The sequence below is a fragment of the Oncorhynchus mykiss genome, chromosome 20 (genome assembly GCF_013265735.2).
Source record: "Oncorhynchus mykiss isolate Arlee chromosome 20, USDA_OmykA_1.1, whole genome shotgun sequence".
In the NCBI taxonomy this organism is placed as follows: domain Eukaryota; kingdom Metazoa; phylum Chordata; class Actinopteri; order Salmoniformes; family Salmonidae; genus Oncorhynchus; species Oncorhynchus mykiss.
The window spans coordinates 28,702,854-28,718,854 of NC_048584.1; the positions used below are offsets into that span (position 1 = coordinate 28,702,854).

At 44.2% G+C, this 16,001-nt stretch overlaps 1 protein-coding gene across 1 annotated transcript in view; it reads left to right on the forward strand.

The window, feature by feature from the left end:
• The window catches only part of camkmt (calmodulin-lysine N-methyltransferase), a 197,089-nt gene that overhangs the window by 154,361 nt on the left and 26,727 nt on the right, over nucleotides 1–16,001 (forward strand). Inside the window, exons 7-8 of the mRNA XM_021576372.2 lie at nucleotides 324–390; nucleotides 8,310–8,384. Of these exons, the coding sequence (XP_021432047.2) occupies nucleotides 324–390; nucleotides 8,310–8,384 (142 nt within the window). The remainder of the gene's footprint in view (nucleotides 1–323; nucleotides 391–8,309; nucleotides 8,385–16,001) is intronic.

Below are 16,001 nucleotides of genomic sequence, written 5' to 3' on the forward strand. Positions count from 1 at the left end.
GCCTCCATTAAGCCCTGCCCTGCCCTGCCCTGCCCTGCCCTGCCCTGCCCTGCCCTGCCCTGTTCAGGTCTGTTCAGGTCTGTTCTGTTCTGCTCTTCTCTGCTAATTTCTGCTCTGTCCTGTCAAGCATCTGTCAGCCTCTCACTTTGCCCCCGGAGTTCAGGCAAGTGTGTGTGTGCGTGCGTGCGTGACCACAGCTGATAAGTTACCACCAAAGACCCCAAACCTGCCTAATAAAATGCTAGATCATGTCAGTAGCTGCATGTGACTAATGTTAGTTGTGAATGTGAGATGTTTAGTTGTAACCTTAACCAGGTCACCAGATGTGCGTGGAGTCATCGAGAGAAACAGGCAGGCCGGTGTCTTTGGCTCCACAGATGTTTCCAGCAGGTGAGACGTTTATCTGATAACACCTCCCTCTCTCACACCTCTCAAATCTCTCTATCACTATTACTTTAATGAAATCCATATATGGGTTCAGCTCAATAAGTCACCTCAGTTATCATCTTTGACTGATGACCAAGACGTCATCTTTTACTTTCTACTTCTTTGTGACAAAGAAGGTAGATTGAGGGGTTTTACAAAAAGGAACATCACTGTGGAACCGTCATTCTTATTCCCATGTAAAATAGCCTTTTGAGTGACTAAAATATCACCCATAATATTTTTGGCGGATAGAAATGTAAAAAAATAAAATAAAATGTAGTAAGTCATTTTTCTCATGGCTTACAACCAGGAATGTTTGAAAAGAGGCTGGCATTGACTGACATCTCTTTGAAACGCCTATGTCAAGAAACTTGGATGCAGTGTTGCAGTAAAATCATCTCAAGCAAATGTGGTGAAACACAAAGCAACTCAAACAACATGGAAATTGCATCAATGATGTCAACTTTTTTAAACATCCCCCATTTGGCATGTCTCTTGTGATGACATTCACAGCAGCACTGACTGATGTGTTGACATGACAACTACCTCAGAGTTTTGAACAAACCTTCCCCCCTTTTGTTCCATGCTGGCTGAAGACCTAGCTAGCCGGTAAATAGCTAACTCCAGACACAGATGAAGACATAGCTAGCCGGTAACTAGCTAACACCAGACACAGATGAAGACATAGCTAGCCGGTAAATAGCTAACTCCAGACACAGATGAAGACATAGCTAGCCGGTAACTAGCTAACACCAGACACAGATGAAGACCTAGCTAGCCGGTAACTAGCTAACACCAGACACAGATGAAGACCTAGCTAGCCGGTAACTAGCTAACACCAGACACAGATGAAGACCTAGCTAGCCGGTAACTAGCTAACACCAAACACAGATGAAGACCTAGCTAGCCGGTAACTAGCTAACACCAAACACAGATGAAGACCTAGCTAGCCGGTAACTAGCTAACACCAGACACAGATGAAGACCTAGCTAGCCGGTAACTAGCTAACACCAGACACAGATGAAGACCTAGCTAGCCTTTAACTAGCTAACACCAGACACAGATGAAAGGGGAAACATACAAGTATCTTTGCCAGAGATGAATAGTGTAAACTTTTTATTATGCTGAACAAAATTATAAAAGCAACATGCAAAGTCTTGGTCACATGTTTCATGAGCTGAAATAAAAGATCCCAGATATTTTCCATACGCACAAAAAACGTATTTCTCAACAAAAGAAATTGCACACATTTGTTTACATCCCTGTTAGTGAGCATTTCTCCTTTGCCAAGATAATCCATCCACCTGATAGGTGTGGCATATTAAGAAGCTGATTAAACAGCCTGATCATTACACTGTGCTGGGGCGATTTGCAGGCTGATTGCAGGAATGTCCACCAGAGCGGTTGCCAGATAATTTAATATTCATTTCTCTACCATAAGCCACCTCCAACTTTGTTTTAGAGATTTTGTCAGTACCTACAACCGGCCTCACAACCGCAGACCACGTATAACCATGCCAGCACAGGACCTCCACATCCAGCTTCTTCACCTGCAGGATCGTCTGAGACCAACTGATGAAACTGTGGGTTTGCACAAATAAAGAATTTCTACACAAACTGTCAGAAACCGTCTCAAGCTGATCTGCGTGCTCTTTGTCCTCACCAGGGTTTTGACCTGACTGCAGTTTGGCATCGTAACTGACTTCAGTGTATATTTGCTGACACCCTACAGTCAAATGATGTCTCCAGTAGAGTAGGTAACTAGCTAAATAAACCACGCCCCTCTGCAAACACGCCTTCTCCGATGTTGGTTACAGGGCGGTACTTATTTAAATTAGATAAGAGAATATCATGTTACCATTGGTGTATTAAAATGAGAGTGATGTCACCGTATCCCCTTAATAATCCACCTCCTGAATCCAAGTGTTTGACATGGGGGAGGGGACCAGTAACTTTATGATCAAACTTTATCAATGTAGAAGCAACAGTCATTTTTCACACTTTGGTCATCATACTGGTTTCATCCAAATATCATCACATTTCATGAAAAACATCATTTTGACTGTTCATGACCTTTTAAGGCAAATAGTTAAGTCTGGGTTAGGGTTAGCCATGCTTAACTGCTGCTGTTGGGGAGTCAGGGCTTATTATATGGTTACGGTATTTAAACCTCAAGGTATCACCCGTCCTGATTGAGGTAGAGGTAAAGGAGGTGTGTCTGTGTGTGTAAATTTATCAAAGCAGAACGATTCGGTCTAATTGGATGTCTTCATCCAGAAACCATCAACAGAACCCCCACGTCACCAGTCATTCTGTTGTACCCTGGATACAGGGATAGTTCTAGCTGAAAAACACCATTCATTACCTCCCTAAAAAGTAATTTTGTCGTTCAGCGATCTCACTTACATGATCCCAGTCTCCCTCGCTTCCCCTCCTCTACTCTCCTTCCCTAGCTCTTTTCCTTGCTCCCTGCACCTCCTCCCTCCCTCGCTCTTTCCCTTGCTCCCTGCACCTCCTCCCTCGCTCTTTCCCTTGCTCCCTGCACCTCCTCCCTCCCTCGCTCTTTCCTTTGCTCCCTGCACCACCTCCCTCCCTCGCTCTTTTCCTTGCTCCCTGCCGCTCCTCCCTCGCTCTTTCCCTTGCTCCCTACACCACCTCCCTCCCTCGCTCTTTCCCTTTCCCCTTGCACCTCCTCCCTCCCTCGCTCTTTCCTTTGCTCCCTGCACCTCCTCCCTCCCTCGCTCTTTCCTTTGCTCCCTGCACCACCTCCCTCCCTCGCTCTTTTCCTTGCTCCCTGCACCTCTTCCCTCCCTCACTCTTTCCCTTGCTCCCTGCACCTCTTCCCTCCCTCGCTCTTTCCCTTGCTCCCTGCACCTCTTCCCTCCCTCGCTCTTTCCCTTGCTCCCTGCACCTCTTCCCTCCCTCACTCTTTCCCTTGCTCCCTGCACCTCTTCCCTCCCTCGCTCTTTTCCTTGCTCCCTGCACCTCTTCCCTCCCTCGCTCTTTCCCTTGCTCCCTGCACCTCTTCCCTCCCTCACTCTTTTCCTTGCTCCCTGCACCTCTTCCCTCCCTCGCTCTTTCCCTTGCTCCCTGCACCTCTTCCCTCCCTAGCTCTTTTCCTTGCTCCCTGCACCACCTCCCTCCCTAGCTCTTTTCCTTGCTCCCTGCACCACCTCCCTCCCTAGCTCTTTCCCTTGCTCCCTGCACCACCTTCCTCCCTAGCTCTTTCCCTTGCTCCCTGCATCACCTCCCTCCCTAGCTCTTTCCCTTGCTCCCTGCACCACCTCCCTCCCTAGCTCTTTCCCTTGCTCCCTGCACCTCTTCCCTCCCTAGCTCTTTCCCTTGCTCCCTGCACCTCTTCCCTCCCTCGCTCTTTCCCTTGCTCCCTGCACCTCTTCCCTCCCTCGCTCTTTCCCTTGCTCCCTGCACCTCTTCCCTCCCTCACTCTTTCCCTTGCTCCCTGCACCTCTTCCCTCCCTCGCTCTTTCCCTTGCTCCCTGCACCACCTCCCTCCCTAGCTCTTTCCCTTGCTCCCTGCACCACCTTCCTCCCTAGCTCTTTCCCTTGCTCCCTGCACCACCTTCCTCCCTAGCTCTTTCCCTTGCTCCCTGCACCACCTCCCTCCCTAGCTCTTTCCCTTGCTCCCTGCACCTCTTCCCTCCCTAGCTCTTTCCCTTGCTCCCTGCACCACCTCCCTCCCTCCTCCTCGTGTATTTACACGGGATGATGAAGTGAAAAAGTAAACGTATAATTAGCCTGCATTACTTTGATTGTTTTCTTTTCAGATTAAACCTCCTGTCAGAACGCACGGTTTGAGAGGGGTGAAGGTCGCCCCGCGATTGGATGAGGGGGGATTGCTTTTCTCAAGTCACTGAATAAAAAGCAGGCGCGGGCCCCCTGCCGGGAGATGAGATTGTATTTCCACAAGACATAATTTTTGTTTACTGAGTGTTAATAATGGTTTATTAATAATCCCATTTGGCTGTCTGGGGCCTGGACCCGATCTCTTGAGAGAGAGAGACAGACAGAGACAGAGAGGAAAAAAAAGAGTCAAGTGTTTAACTGGCTGAAGAGATGGGGAGATGGAAAGGAGAAGGAAGGAAGGAAGACGTAGTGACCACAGGCGGGGCGTGGATAGTGTATAGGAGGGGGCTGTCAGGAGCTGGGGCTAGAGACTGTACAATAACATTAATAGCAGGAGCAGCCCTTGCGGTACAATACAGTAGTACTGATGAAGCTCCTGTAGACATGGAGAGTACCTGTCAGTGGTCACAGCAGTCGTAGTACTAGCAGTGGGATTCCTGGGCTGAGACAATCGAGCTGTTGATTTCAGGTGTCATGTCAGATAGGGCTCTCTCTGAGAGGTCTTACGAGGTGTGTTTTACCTCTGTGCACTGAGGCACACACACAGTGGGGCGCGTTGAGACGCCACGGGACAACACACTGAGAAGGGAAGAAAGGAGGGAGGAAGGGAGCAGGACAAAGGGAAAGGGAGTATAACTTATGTTTAATGGAGAATGAGCATATTTGTACCTGCTTGTGTGTCCGTAAACGATAGTTAGTTACCCTACAGTATGTTACTCTCCCCTAAGCCTTTTGCCATTCTAAAAATACTCCAGTATCCCTGCACATTGTAAATGTGGTATTGGCACTGACCCTATATATAGCTTCCTCTCTTATTTCTCATGTTTTCTTTATTATATACAATAGCAGTCAAAATAACACCTATGGAATCATGTAGTAACCAAAAAAGTGTTAGACAAATCAAAATATATTTGAGATTCTTCAAAGTAGCCACCCTTTGTCTTGATGACAGCTTTGCACACTCTTGGCATTCTCTCAACCAGCTTCACCTGGAATGCTTTTCCAACAGTCTTGAAGGAGTTCCCACATATGCTGAGCACTTGTTGGCTGCTTTTACTTCACTCTGCGGTCCAACTCATTCCAAACCATCTCAATTGGGTTGAGGTCGGGTGATTGTGGAAGCCAGGTCATCTGATGCAGCACTCCATGTGCCTACATAATTACAAAAGGGTTTTCTAATGATCAATTAGCCTTTTAAATTGATAAACTTGGATTAGCTAACACAACGTGCCATTGGAACACAGGAGTGATGGTTGCTGATAATGGGCCTCTGTCTGCCGTTTGCAGCTACAATAATCATTTACAACATTAACAATGTCTACACTGTATTTCTGATCAATTTTATGTTATTTTAATGGACAAAAAAATAGCTTATCTTTCAAAAACAAGGACATTTCTAAGTGACCCCAGACTTTTGAACGGTGGTGTATATACTGAACAAAAAATTTAACACAACATTCAACAATTTTACTGAGTTACAGTTCATACAAGGAAGTCAGTCATTTGAAATAAATTCATTAGGCCATAAACTATGGATTCCACATTACTGGGTAGGGGCGCAGCCATGCATGGGCCTGGGAGGGCATAGGCCCACCCACTTGGGAGCCAGGACAACACACTGGGGAGCCAGGCCTTGCCAATCAAAATATTTTTTTTTCCCACAAAAGAGCTTTATTACAGACATAAATACTCTTCAACTTCATCAGCTGTCCGGGTTGCTGGTCTCAGACGATCCCGCAGGTGAAGAAGCTGGATGTGGAGGTCCTGGGCTGGCATGGTTACACGTGGTGTGCGGTTGTGAGGCCGGTTGGACATACTGCCAACTTCTCTAAAATTACGTTGGAGGTGGCATATGGTAGAGAAATTAACATTCAATTCTCTGACAACAGCTCTGGTGGACATTCCTGCAGTCAGCATGCCAATTCCACACTCCACCAAAGCTTGAGACATCTGTGGCATTGTGTTCTGTGACCAAAGTCTACATCTTAGAGTGGCCTTTTATGATCCCCAACACAAGTGTAATGATCATGATGTTTAATCAGCTTTTTCATATGCCACACCTTTCAAGTGGATGGATTATCTTGGCAACGGAGAACTGCTCTCTAACCAGGATGTAAACAAAGTTGTCCACAAAATTGGAGAGAAATATAATTTTTGTCTATATGGATATTTTTTTCAGCTCATGAAACATGGGACCAACACTTTACGTGTTGCGTTTATATTTTGTTCAGTGTATATACAGTGCCTTGCGAAAGTATTCGGCCCCCTTGAACTTTGCAACCTTTTGCCACATTTCAGGCTTCAAACATAAAGATATAAAACTGTATTTTTTTGTGAAGAATCAACAAGTGGGACACAATCATGAAGTGGAACGACATTTATTGGATATTTCAAACTTTTTTAACAAATCAAAAACGGAAAAATTGGGCGTGCAAAATTATTCAGCCCCCTTAAGTTAATAATTTGTAGCGCCACCTTTTGCTGCGATTACAGCTGTAAGTCGCTTGGGGTATGTCTCTATCAGTTTTGCACATCGAGAGACTGACATTTTTTCCCATTCCTCCTTGCAAAACAGCTCGAGCTCAGTGAGGTTGGATGGAGAGCATTTGTGAACAGCAGTTTTCAGTTCTTTCCACAGATTCTCGATTGGATTCAGGTCTGGACTTTGACTTGGCCATTCTAACACCTGGATATGTTTATTTTTGAACCATTCCATTGTAGATTTTGCTTTATGTTTTGGATCATTGTCTTGTTGGAAGACAAATCTCCGTCCCAGTCTCAGGTCTTTTGCAGATTCCATCAGGTTTTCTTCCAGAATGGTCCTGTATTTGGCTCCATCCATCTTCCCATCAATTTTAACCATCTTCCCTGTCCCTGCTGAAGAAAAGCAGGCCCAAACCATGATGCTGCCACCATCATGTTTGACAGTGGGGATGGTGTGTTTAGCTGTGTTGCTTTTACGCCAAACATAACGTTTTGCATTGTTGCCAAAAAGTTCAATTTTGGTTTCATCTGACCAGAGCACCTTCTTCCACATGTTTGGTGTGTCTCCCAGGTGGCTTGTGGCAAACTTTAAACAACACTTTTTATGGATGTCTTTAAGAAATGGCTTTCTTCTTGCCACTCTTCCATAAAGGCCAGATTTGTGCAATATACGACTGATTGTTGTCCTATGGACAGAGTCTCCCACCTCAGCTGTAGACCTCTGCAGTTCATCCAGAGTGATCATGGGGCTCTTGGCTGCATCTCTGATCAGTCTTCTCCTTGTATGAGCTGAAAGTTTAGAGGGACGGCCAGGTCTTGGTAGATTTGCAGTGGTCTGATACTCCTTCCATTTCAATATTATCGCTTGCACAGTGCTCCTTGGGATGTTTAAAGCTTGTGAAATCTTTTTGTATCCAAATCCGGCTTTAAACTTCTTCACAACAGTATCTCGGACCTGCCTGGTGTGTTCCTTGTTCTTCATGATGCTCTCTGCGCTTTTGACGGACCTCTGAGACTATCACAGTGCAGGTGCATTTATACGGAGACTTGATTACACACAGGTGGATTGTATTTATCATCATTAGTCATTTAGGTCAACATTGGATCATTCAGAGATCCTCACTGAACTTCTGGAGAGAGTTTGCTGCACTGAAAGTAAAGGGGCTGAATAATTTTGCACGCCCAATTTTTCAGTTTTTGATTTGTTAAAAAAGTTTGAAATATCCAATAAATGTCGTTCCACTTCATGATTGTGTCCCACTTGTTGTTGATTCTTCACAAAAAAATACAGTTTTATATCTTTATGTTTGAAGGAAATGTGAAATGTGGCAAAAGGTCGCAAAGTTCAAGGGGGCCGAATACTTTCGCAAGGCACTGTATCTATATTCGTTTTTTTAAGGAATTGTTTTAATTACTTTTATTAGGTATACTATTTTGATATTGATTATTGCACTGTAATGTAGAGCTTGAAAGTTAAGCATTTCACTGTACTTTTGCATGTGACAATAAAACTTGAACTTCTACCCATCCTACAGAGTGGTCAGGTGGGACTGTGAAACAGATGTCACAGCGCTGGAGGGACACTTTGACATCGTCATGTGCGCAGACTGGTAGGTACAGCCGCCAATGACCCCTGATGCCCCTGGCGAGTTGCAAGCAGGCTCTCGGCTGGGCACACCCACGAAGTTCAAAACTTACCCCTCTACACACACACGTACATACATACTGTACATACATACAGACGTACACACACACCTCGTGGCAGACTGGCGTGGCTACTTTATTATTTCTGCTCCTGTGACAGTTATCAGAAGGGCTCCATCAGACAGCCCCTCTCCCCGGGTTATTTCCCCTAGGTTGACTCCGAGAGGCATTTCCATTTTGACAAAATTGCCTATTTTTCATGCTTGGCGTCCCAGCAAATGGATGACTTAGGCAAATTGCAAATAATTACGCCTTGGTGAAAAAGAGAGAGAGATGAGGAGAGAGCGAAAGACAGAGAGAGAATGAAAGGGAAAGGAAGTGGGGGAATAGAAAGGAGCAACACAAACATCTCAATTAGCTCCAGCTCCTTAACACAGATCTTAGTGCTGATCAGGAAATGAAGAGCTCTCCCTTTCTCTCTCTTTCTCCCTCGCCCTCCTCTCGTCATCTCATCTCAGTCCCATATCTATTTCTGTGTGTTTGTTTTCCCCTCTCCTCTGTCTCTCCTGCTCTCTGTCCATCCTGTTGATGTCAACTTTTTGGGGTCAGCTTTTTGTAGAGCCCAAAACGTAATCTTGTGGTTTCTCACGTTGTTTAGTTATACAGACTGGATTCAAATATGTACAATATTTTCAAATATATGAAATGTACTTGATGGCCCTGAGACATCTTTATCCAACATACCTCTAGATCAGGAAAGGGACTATCTGGAATTCCTGTCGCTCAGTGTTCCTCAACCTACTCAATGTAAGGAGCGCTATAGCTAACTCAAGTGTAAGTGTAGCTGTGAATAATCCAGAAAAAGAGGGGATACTCTAATGACAGGGATCCTATGATAAAGATTCTTCCTGGTTCTTACACCTCACTTCTAGTCTCCATCAATCTACACCATCTGTCTGCCACTCACATAGAGTAGTACGAGCTAGAAATCCCTCCAAAAGTGTCTGAAACGCTTGACCTGTGCCCACCCAGGAGGGGAACATGGCTCTCAGCCCGTCTCATTTCTATGATACGTTTATGACCTCCTAGATAAGTGGAGCATTAGGAAAGTTAGCATTATTCTAATGTCACACAGATTTCAGGTAATGGGCAGGTGAAATGAACAGCTGTACAGAGTGGGTAATAGGGGATACTTTGTGTGGTGTGTGTGAGAGTGTGGTGTGTGTGCGTGTGTCTGTGCGTGTCTGTGCGTGCCTCTGTGTTGATGCATCATTTTTTCATGTGTGTGTTTGTATAAGTGTGTGTATGTCGGTGTATGTTTGTGAGTGCATCATTGTGTAAGTGTGTGTGTCTGCCTGGTGTGGAAGTGGCCGTTTCGACTGTCGCTCTGTGCGCCGGGCGACCGGTGTGTAATTGTCGTGGTCAGGAACGAGACAGAGTGATGGCTGAGCGATTAACGAGCGGAGCGCGGCAGGCTGACGATCACCTGCGAAAAGGTCAACAGCCACACTTCTCCTCCAATTAATTATAGTCTTTCAGACAATGGCGCTGCAGCAGAGAGCCCACTGACTGCTGGAGGAGAGAACAGACCTCTCACATACAGATATACTGTACACACACGTATGCACACAGTCACACACATGCGCACGTACACACACTTAGGCACACGCACTCGCACAAACGCAGACAATCACACATACATGGAGAGTGGACTCTGACTGAGGAGAGAGACATGTACAGACACAGAAACACATGGAAACATACTGCACACATGTATAGCAGGAAGAATGGCACTGCAGAAGCCATGTGGTGTTTGATGGAGCTCGTGACCTAAGAGGTTGAAATAGAATTGGCTTTGTGGATTGTTCATTTAAGGGAGGGAATGATCATGAAAAGAAGTATCTGTAGCCAAACGTTGTCTTTAGGGTGCATAGAATGAGACACCTGCTCACACAGACAGCATATGTGAAGAGGTGTGTTTGAGCACGTGTGTGTGTGGCACTGTAGAAGAAGAAAATGATCACACACTGGTGTGTTGCTGTGCTGGGATTCCTGCAGAGACGTGTGTGTGTGTGTGTGTGTGTGTGTGTGTGTGAGAGACTATGTCTGCTTGGCGACTAGGACACTGGCACGTCTGCTGGCTCCTCTAAGCTGCCCATGTGTGGGCATGAAGATAAAGCCCTTTGTGTGTTCACCATTGCTCGGTGTTTGTGTGTGTCATCATTGTGTCTTATACAGTCACACATACAGTCTATTTTGTATCCTTTTTGAATCTCTGTTCTCCCCGATTTACTCATTTCTATCCAATACTGATAATTGACCCTACTTTGTTATATACATCCACCTGTGAGTAAGCCAGGTGCACGTGTTTGTGTGACTGTGTCAATGCGTGCGTGCATGTGAACATGTGTGTGTGTGTGTGTGTGTGTGTGTGTGTGTGTGCAGGGACTGGGGTGGGCTTACTTTTTAGAAATCCCTTTCATTTCCCAAAAAGCATTGCATCAGCCGCAGCCACAGAAGAATTAGTGATATGCAATAAACAAATAACACAATGCAACATCTGTAAAAAAAAAAAATGTAAAAAAGCCTGGCTCAAAAAAGGGAGGGTTTTTACTCTAATCGTCAGTAGCGTCAATCATCTGATTAGAGTAAGCAGCTAAGCAACACCCTATGATTTTCCACCAGTCATTTAGTAAATGCCTTCCTGTCACTGTGTCCTAATGGGTCAATGGATCCTTCAGGTTTCACTGTACAGATGAAGTTAATGCTGCCAGGATTAGTCCAGATTTAGTGCGGAAGTCGGGTCATAGCCACAGTCCCCTGCCCGTACACACACACACACACACACACACACACACACACATGCACACACACTGAGATCACACCTCAAGCTTGGTCAAATGACACACACCACAGGGTAACCGTCCTAGATTATCAGCAGTGAGTTTAGTCACTTGTCGGGAATATCTAAGTCACTCATATTCGCTTCTCAGGCCATCCCAAAAGAACCCAGACTACATCCTCAATTGCTCCCTGCACGCACACCCATATTCCAGTCCACCCATTTCTGCTCTGTTGTTCTCACCATGTCATCCCATTTGGCCCCCGGGGCGATAAGAGATGGATCTGGGTTAATATAGTTCTGTAATGCACTACTGCTGCTATTTATAGAGCCTTGCTAAGTGGCCTTGTTTTTCTTGGAGCGTCTTGGAGTGCCGGGAGAATACCTAGGACAGGACAGGACAGCCCTGTATCCAATCCAAAGAGGCTTTGAGTGGTCAGGATATACTGTAGTGCCCCATAAGGAGACATATGAGAAGTATTGAGAGTATTATCCAGTCAATGTGATTTGTTCTGTCTATAGAAAAAGAATCCCAAGTAATTATAATTCCATGGTTCCTTTCCTATCATGTTAAGAGAGAGAATGTGTTTCAATAGGCCCAAATGACTTCCTGTTCATGTCTCCTTTTCTCCACTGCGACTGATAGGTAAACGCACTAAATGCCTTTCCATTATAGAGCCTTTTCATTAATCAGGTCCTCTGAGCTAAGTGATCAGGAATGGAAGAGGACAGATAGAGGAGGCTATTGAAGAGTATTAGTAGACATGACAGATGTGGGATTTTAATTTGAACAGTTTCTCACAGCAGGAAAATAATCCTGGAGCAACAGGAAATGTGAATTATTGTGTGGAGAATTATAATTAATGGACAGGAAATATCCTGCAACAACAGGGTGATCAAATTAAGATCCTACACCTGTAGATGTTATACGTACATTTATATATAATTTCCTAAATGGACACTTTACTTGATTAGTCTAAGAGAAGATTGGATTGTATGTAGTGTTTATATGTATGTATGTATGTATGTATGTATGTATGTATGTATGTATGTATGTATACAGTATACAGTACCAGTCAAGAGTTTGGATACACTTACCCATTCAAGGGTTTTTATTTACTTTGACTATTTTCTACATTGTAGATTAATAGTGAAGACATCAAAACTATGAAATAACACATGAAATCATGTAGTAACCAAAAAAGTGTTAAACAAATTAAAATATATTTTATTTTTGAGATTCTTCAAAGTAACCACCCTTTGGCTTGATGACAGCTTTGCAAGCTCTTGGCATGTTGGGTCCTTGTCCTGTTGAAAAACAAATGATAGACCCACTAAGCTCAAACCAGATGGGATGGCGTATCGCTGCAGAATGCTGTGGTAGCCATGCTGGCTAAGTGTGCCTTGAATTCTAAATAAATCACCGACAGTGTCACCAGCAAAGCACCCCCACACCATCACACCTCCTGCATGCTTCACAGTGGAAACCACACATGTGGAGATCATCCGTTCACCTACTCTGCATCTCACAGACACGGCAATTGGATCCAAAAATCTCACATTTGGACATCAGGGCAAATGACAGATTTCCACCAGTCTAATGTCCATTGCTCGTGTTTCTTGGCCCAAGCAATTCACTTCTTCTTATTTGTGTCCTTTAGTAGTGGTTTCTTTTCTGCAATTTGACCATGAAGGCCTGATTTACGCAGTCTCCTCTGAACAGTTGATGTTGAGATGTGTCTGTTACTTGAATTCTGTGAAGCATTTATTTGGGCTGCAATCTGAGGTGCAGTTAACTCTAATGAACGTATCCTCTGCAGCAGAGGTAACTCAGGGTCTTCCTTTCCTGTGGCGGTCCTCATGAGAGCCAGTTTCCTCATACAGCTTGATGGTTTTTGCGACTGCAATTGAAGTAACGTTCAAAGTTCTTGAAATGTTCCATATTGACTTAGGTCTTCAAATAATGGTGGACTGTCATTTCTCTTTGCTTATTTGAGCTGTTCTTGCCATAATATGGACTTGGTCTTTTACCAAATAGGGCTATCTTCTGTATACCCACCCCTACCTTGTCACAGTGCAACTGATTGGCTCAAACGCATTAAGAAGGAAAGAAATTCCAGAAATGAACTTTTAACAAGGCACACCTGTTAATTGAAATGCATTCCAGGTAACTACCTCATGAAGCTGGTTGAGAGAATGCCAAGAGTGTGCAAAGCTGCCATCAAGGCAAAGGATGGCTACTTTGAAGAATCTCAAATATAACATATATGTTGCCCCAGGACTACCTGACATGATGACTCCTTGCTGTCCCCAGTCCACCTGACCGTGCTGCTGCTCCAGTTTCAACTGTTCTGCCTTATTATTATTCGACCATGCTGGTCATTTATGAACGTTTGAACATCTTGGCTATGTTCTGTTATAATCTCCACCCGGCACAGCCAGAAGAGGACTGGTCATCCCACATAGCCTGGTTCCTCTCTAGGTTTCTTCCTAGGTTTTGGCCTTTCTAGGGAGTTTTTCCTATCCACCGTGCTTCTACACCTGCATTGCTTGCTGTTTGGGGTTTTAGGCTGGGTTTCTGTACAGCACTTTGAGATATCAGCTGATGTACGAAGGGCTATGTAAATACATTTGATTTGATTTGATTTGTTTAACACTTTTTTGGTTACTACAGTTCATGATTCCATATGTGTTATTTCATAGTTTTGATTTCTTCACTATTATTCTACAATGTAGAAAATAGTACAAATAAATAAAAACCCTTGAATGAGTAGGTGTGCCCAAATGTTTGACTGGTACTGTATACACAGTGCATTTGGAAGGTATTCTGACAACTTTCCTTTTTCCATATTTTGTTACGTTACAGCCTTATTTTAAAATGGATTTAAAAAATAAAAAATCTCATCAATCTACACACAATACCCCATCATTTATATTTTAAAAATGTTTTTTATACATTTTTGCACTCTTATTAAAAATTTAGAACAGAGAAGTATTTAAACCCTTTGATATGAGACTCGAATTTGAGCTCAGGTGCGTCCTGTTTCCATTGATCATCTTTGAGATGTTTCTTCAACTTGATTGGAGTCCACCTGCGGTAAATTCAATTGAATGAACATGATTTGGAAAGGCACACACCTGTCTATATAAGGTCCCACAGTTGACTCTGCATGTCAGAGAAAAACCAAGCCATGAGGTCGAGGGAATTGTCTGTAGAGCTCCAAGACAAGATTGTGTCGAGGCACATATCTGGAGAAGGGTAGCAAAAAATGTCTGTAGCATTGAAGGTCCCCAAGAACACAGTGGCCTCCATCATAAATGGTAGAAGTTTGGAACCACCAAGAGTCTTCCTAGAGCTGGCCGCCCGGCCAAACTGAACAATCGGGGGAGAAGAGCCTTGGTCAGGGAGGTAATCAAGAACCCGATGGTCACTCTGACAGAGCTCCGGAGTTTCTCTGTGGAGATCGGAGAACCTTCCAGAAGGACAGCCATCTCTGCAGCATTCCACCAATCAAAAAAACTGTTTTTGCTTTGTCATTATGGGTTATTGTGTGTAGATTGATGAGGCTGTAACGTAACAAAATGTGGAAAAAGTCAAGGGGTCTGAATACCTTTCGAATGCACTGTATACTTAACTCAGTTGCGTTTATATATTTTGTTAAAGTTCATATGAGGAAATCAGTCAATTGAAATAAATAAATTAGGCCCAATCTATGGATTTCACATGACTGTGAATTTGTTGGTCAGAGATACCTTTAAAAAATGGGCCTCACAATGGGCCCCTGGACCTCATCACTGTATTTTTGGGCATTCAAGTTGCCATCGATAAAATGCAATTGTGTTCAGTGTCCGTAGCGTATGCCTGCCCATAACATAACCTCATCGTCACCATGGGGCACTCTGTTCACAACGTTGACATCAGCAAACCACTCGCCCACACGATGCCATACACATGTTCTTTGGTTGCGAGGCCGGTTGGACATACTGCCAAATTCTCTAAAGCAACTTTGGAGGCGGCTTTATGGAGAGAAATTAACATTCAATTCTCTAGCAACAGCTCTGGCGGACATTCCTACAGTTAGCATGCCAATTGCACGCTCCCTCAACTTGAGACATCTGTGGCATTGTGTTGTGTGACACAACTGCACATTTTCGAGTGGTCATTTATTGTCCCCAGCACAAGGCGCACCTGTGTAATGATCATGCTGTTCAATCAGCTTCTTGATATGCCACATATGTCAGGTGGATGGATTATCTTGGCAAAGGACAAATGATCACTAACAGGGATGTAAATACATTTGTGCACAAATTTTGAGAGAAATCAGCTATTTGTGCGTATGGAACATTTCTGGGATCTTTTATTTTAGCACATGAAACATGGAACCAACACTGTACATGTTGTGTTTATATTTTTGTTCAGTATACTGTATAGTACACTACATGATGAAAAGTATGTGGACACCTGATTATCAAACATCTCACTCCAAAATTATGGGCATGAATATAGAGTTTGTTCCCCCCGTTGCCCCACTCTTCTGATTAGGCTTTCCACTAGATGTTGGAACATTGCTGAGGGAACTTGCTTCCATTCAGCCACGAGCATTAGTGAGGTCGGGCACTGATGTTGGGCGAATAAGCCTGGCTCACAGTCGGCATTCCAATTCATCCCAAAGGTGTTCAATGGGTTTGAGGTCAGGCCATTCAAGTTGTTCCACACCGATCTCAGCAAACTATTTCTATA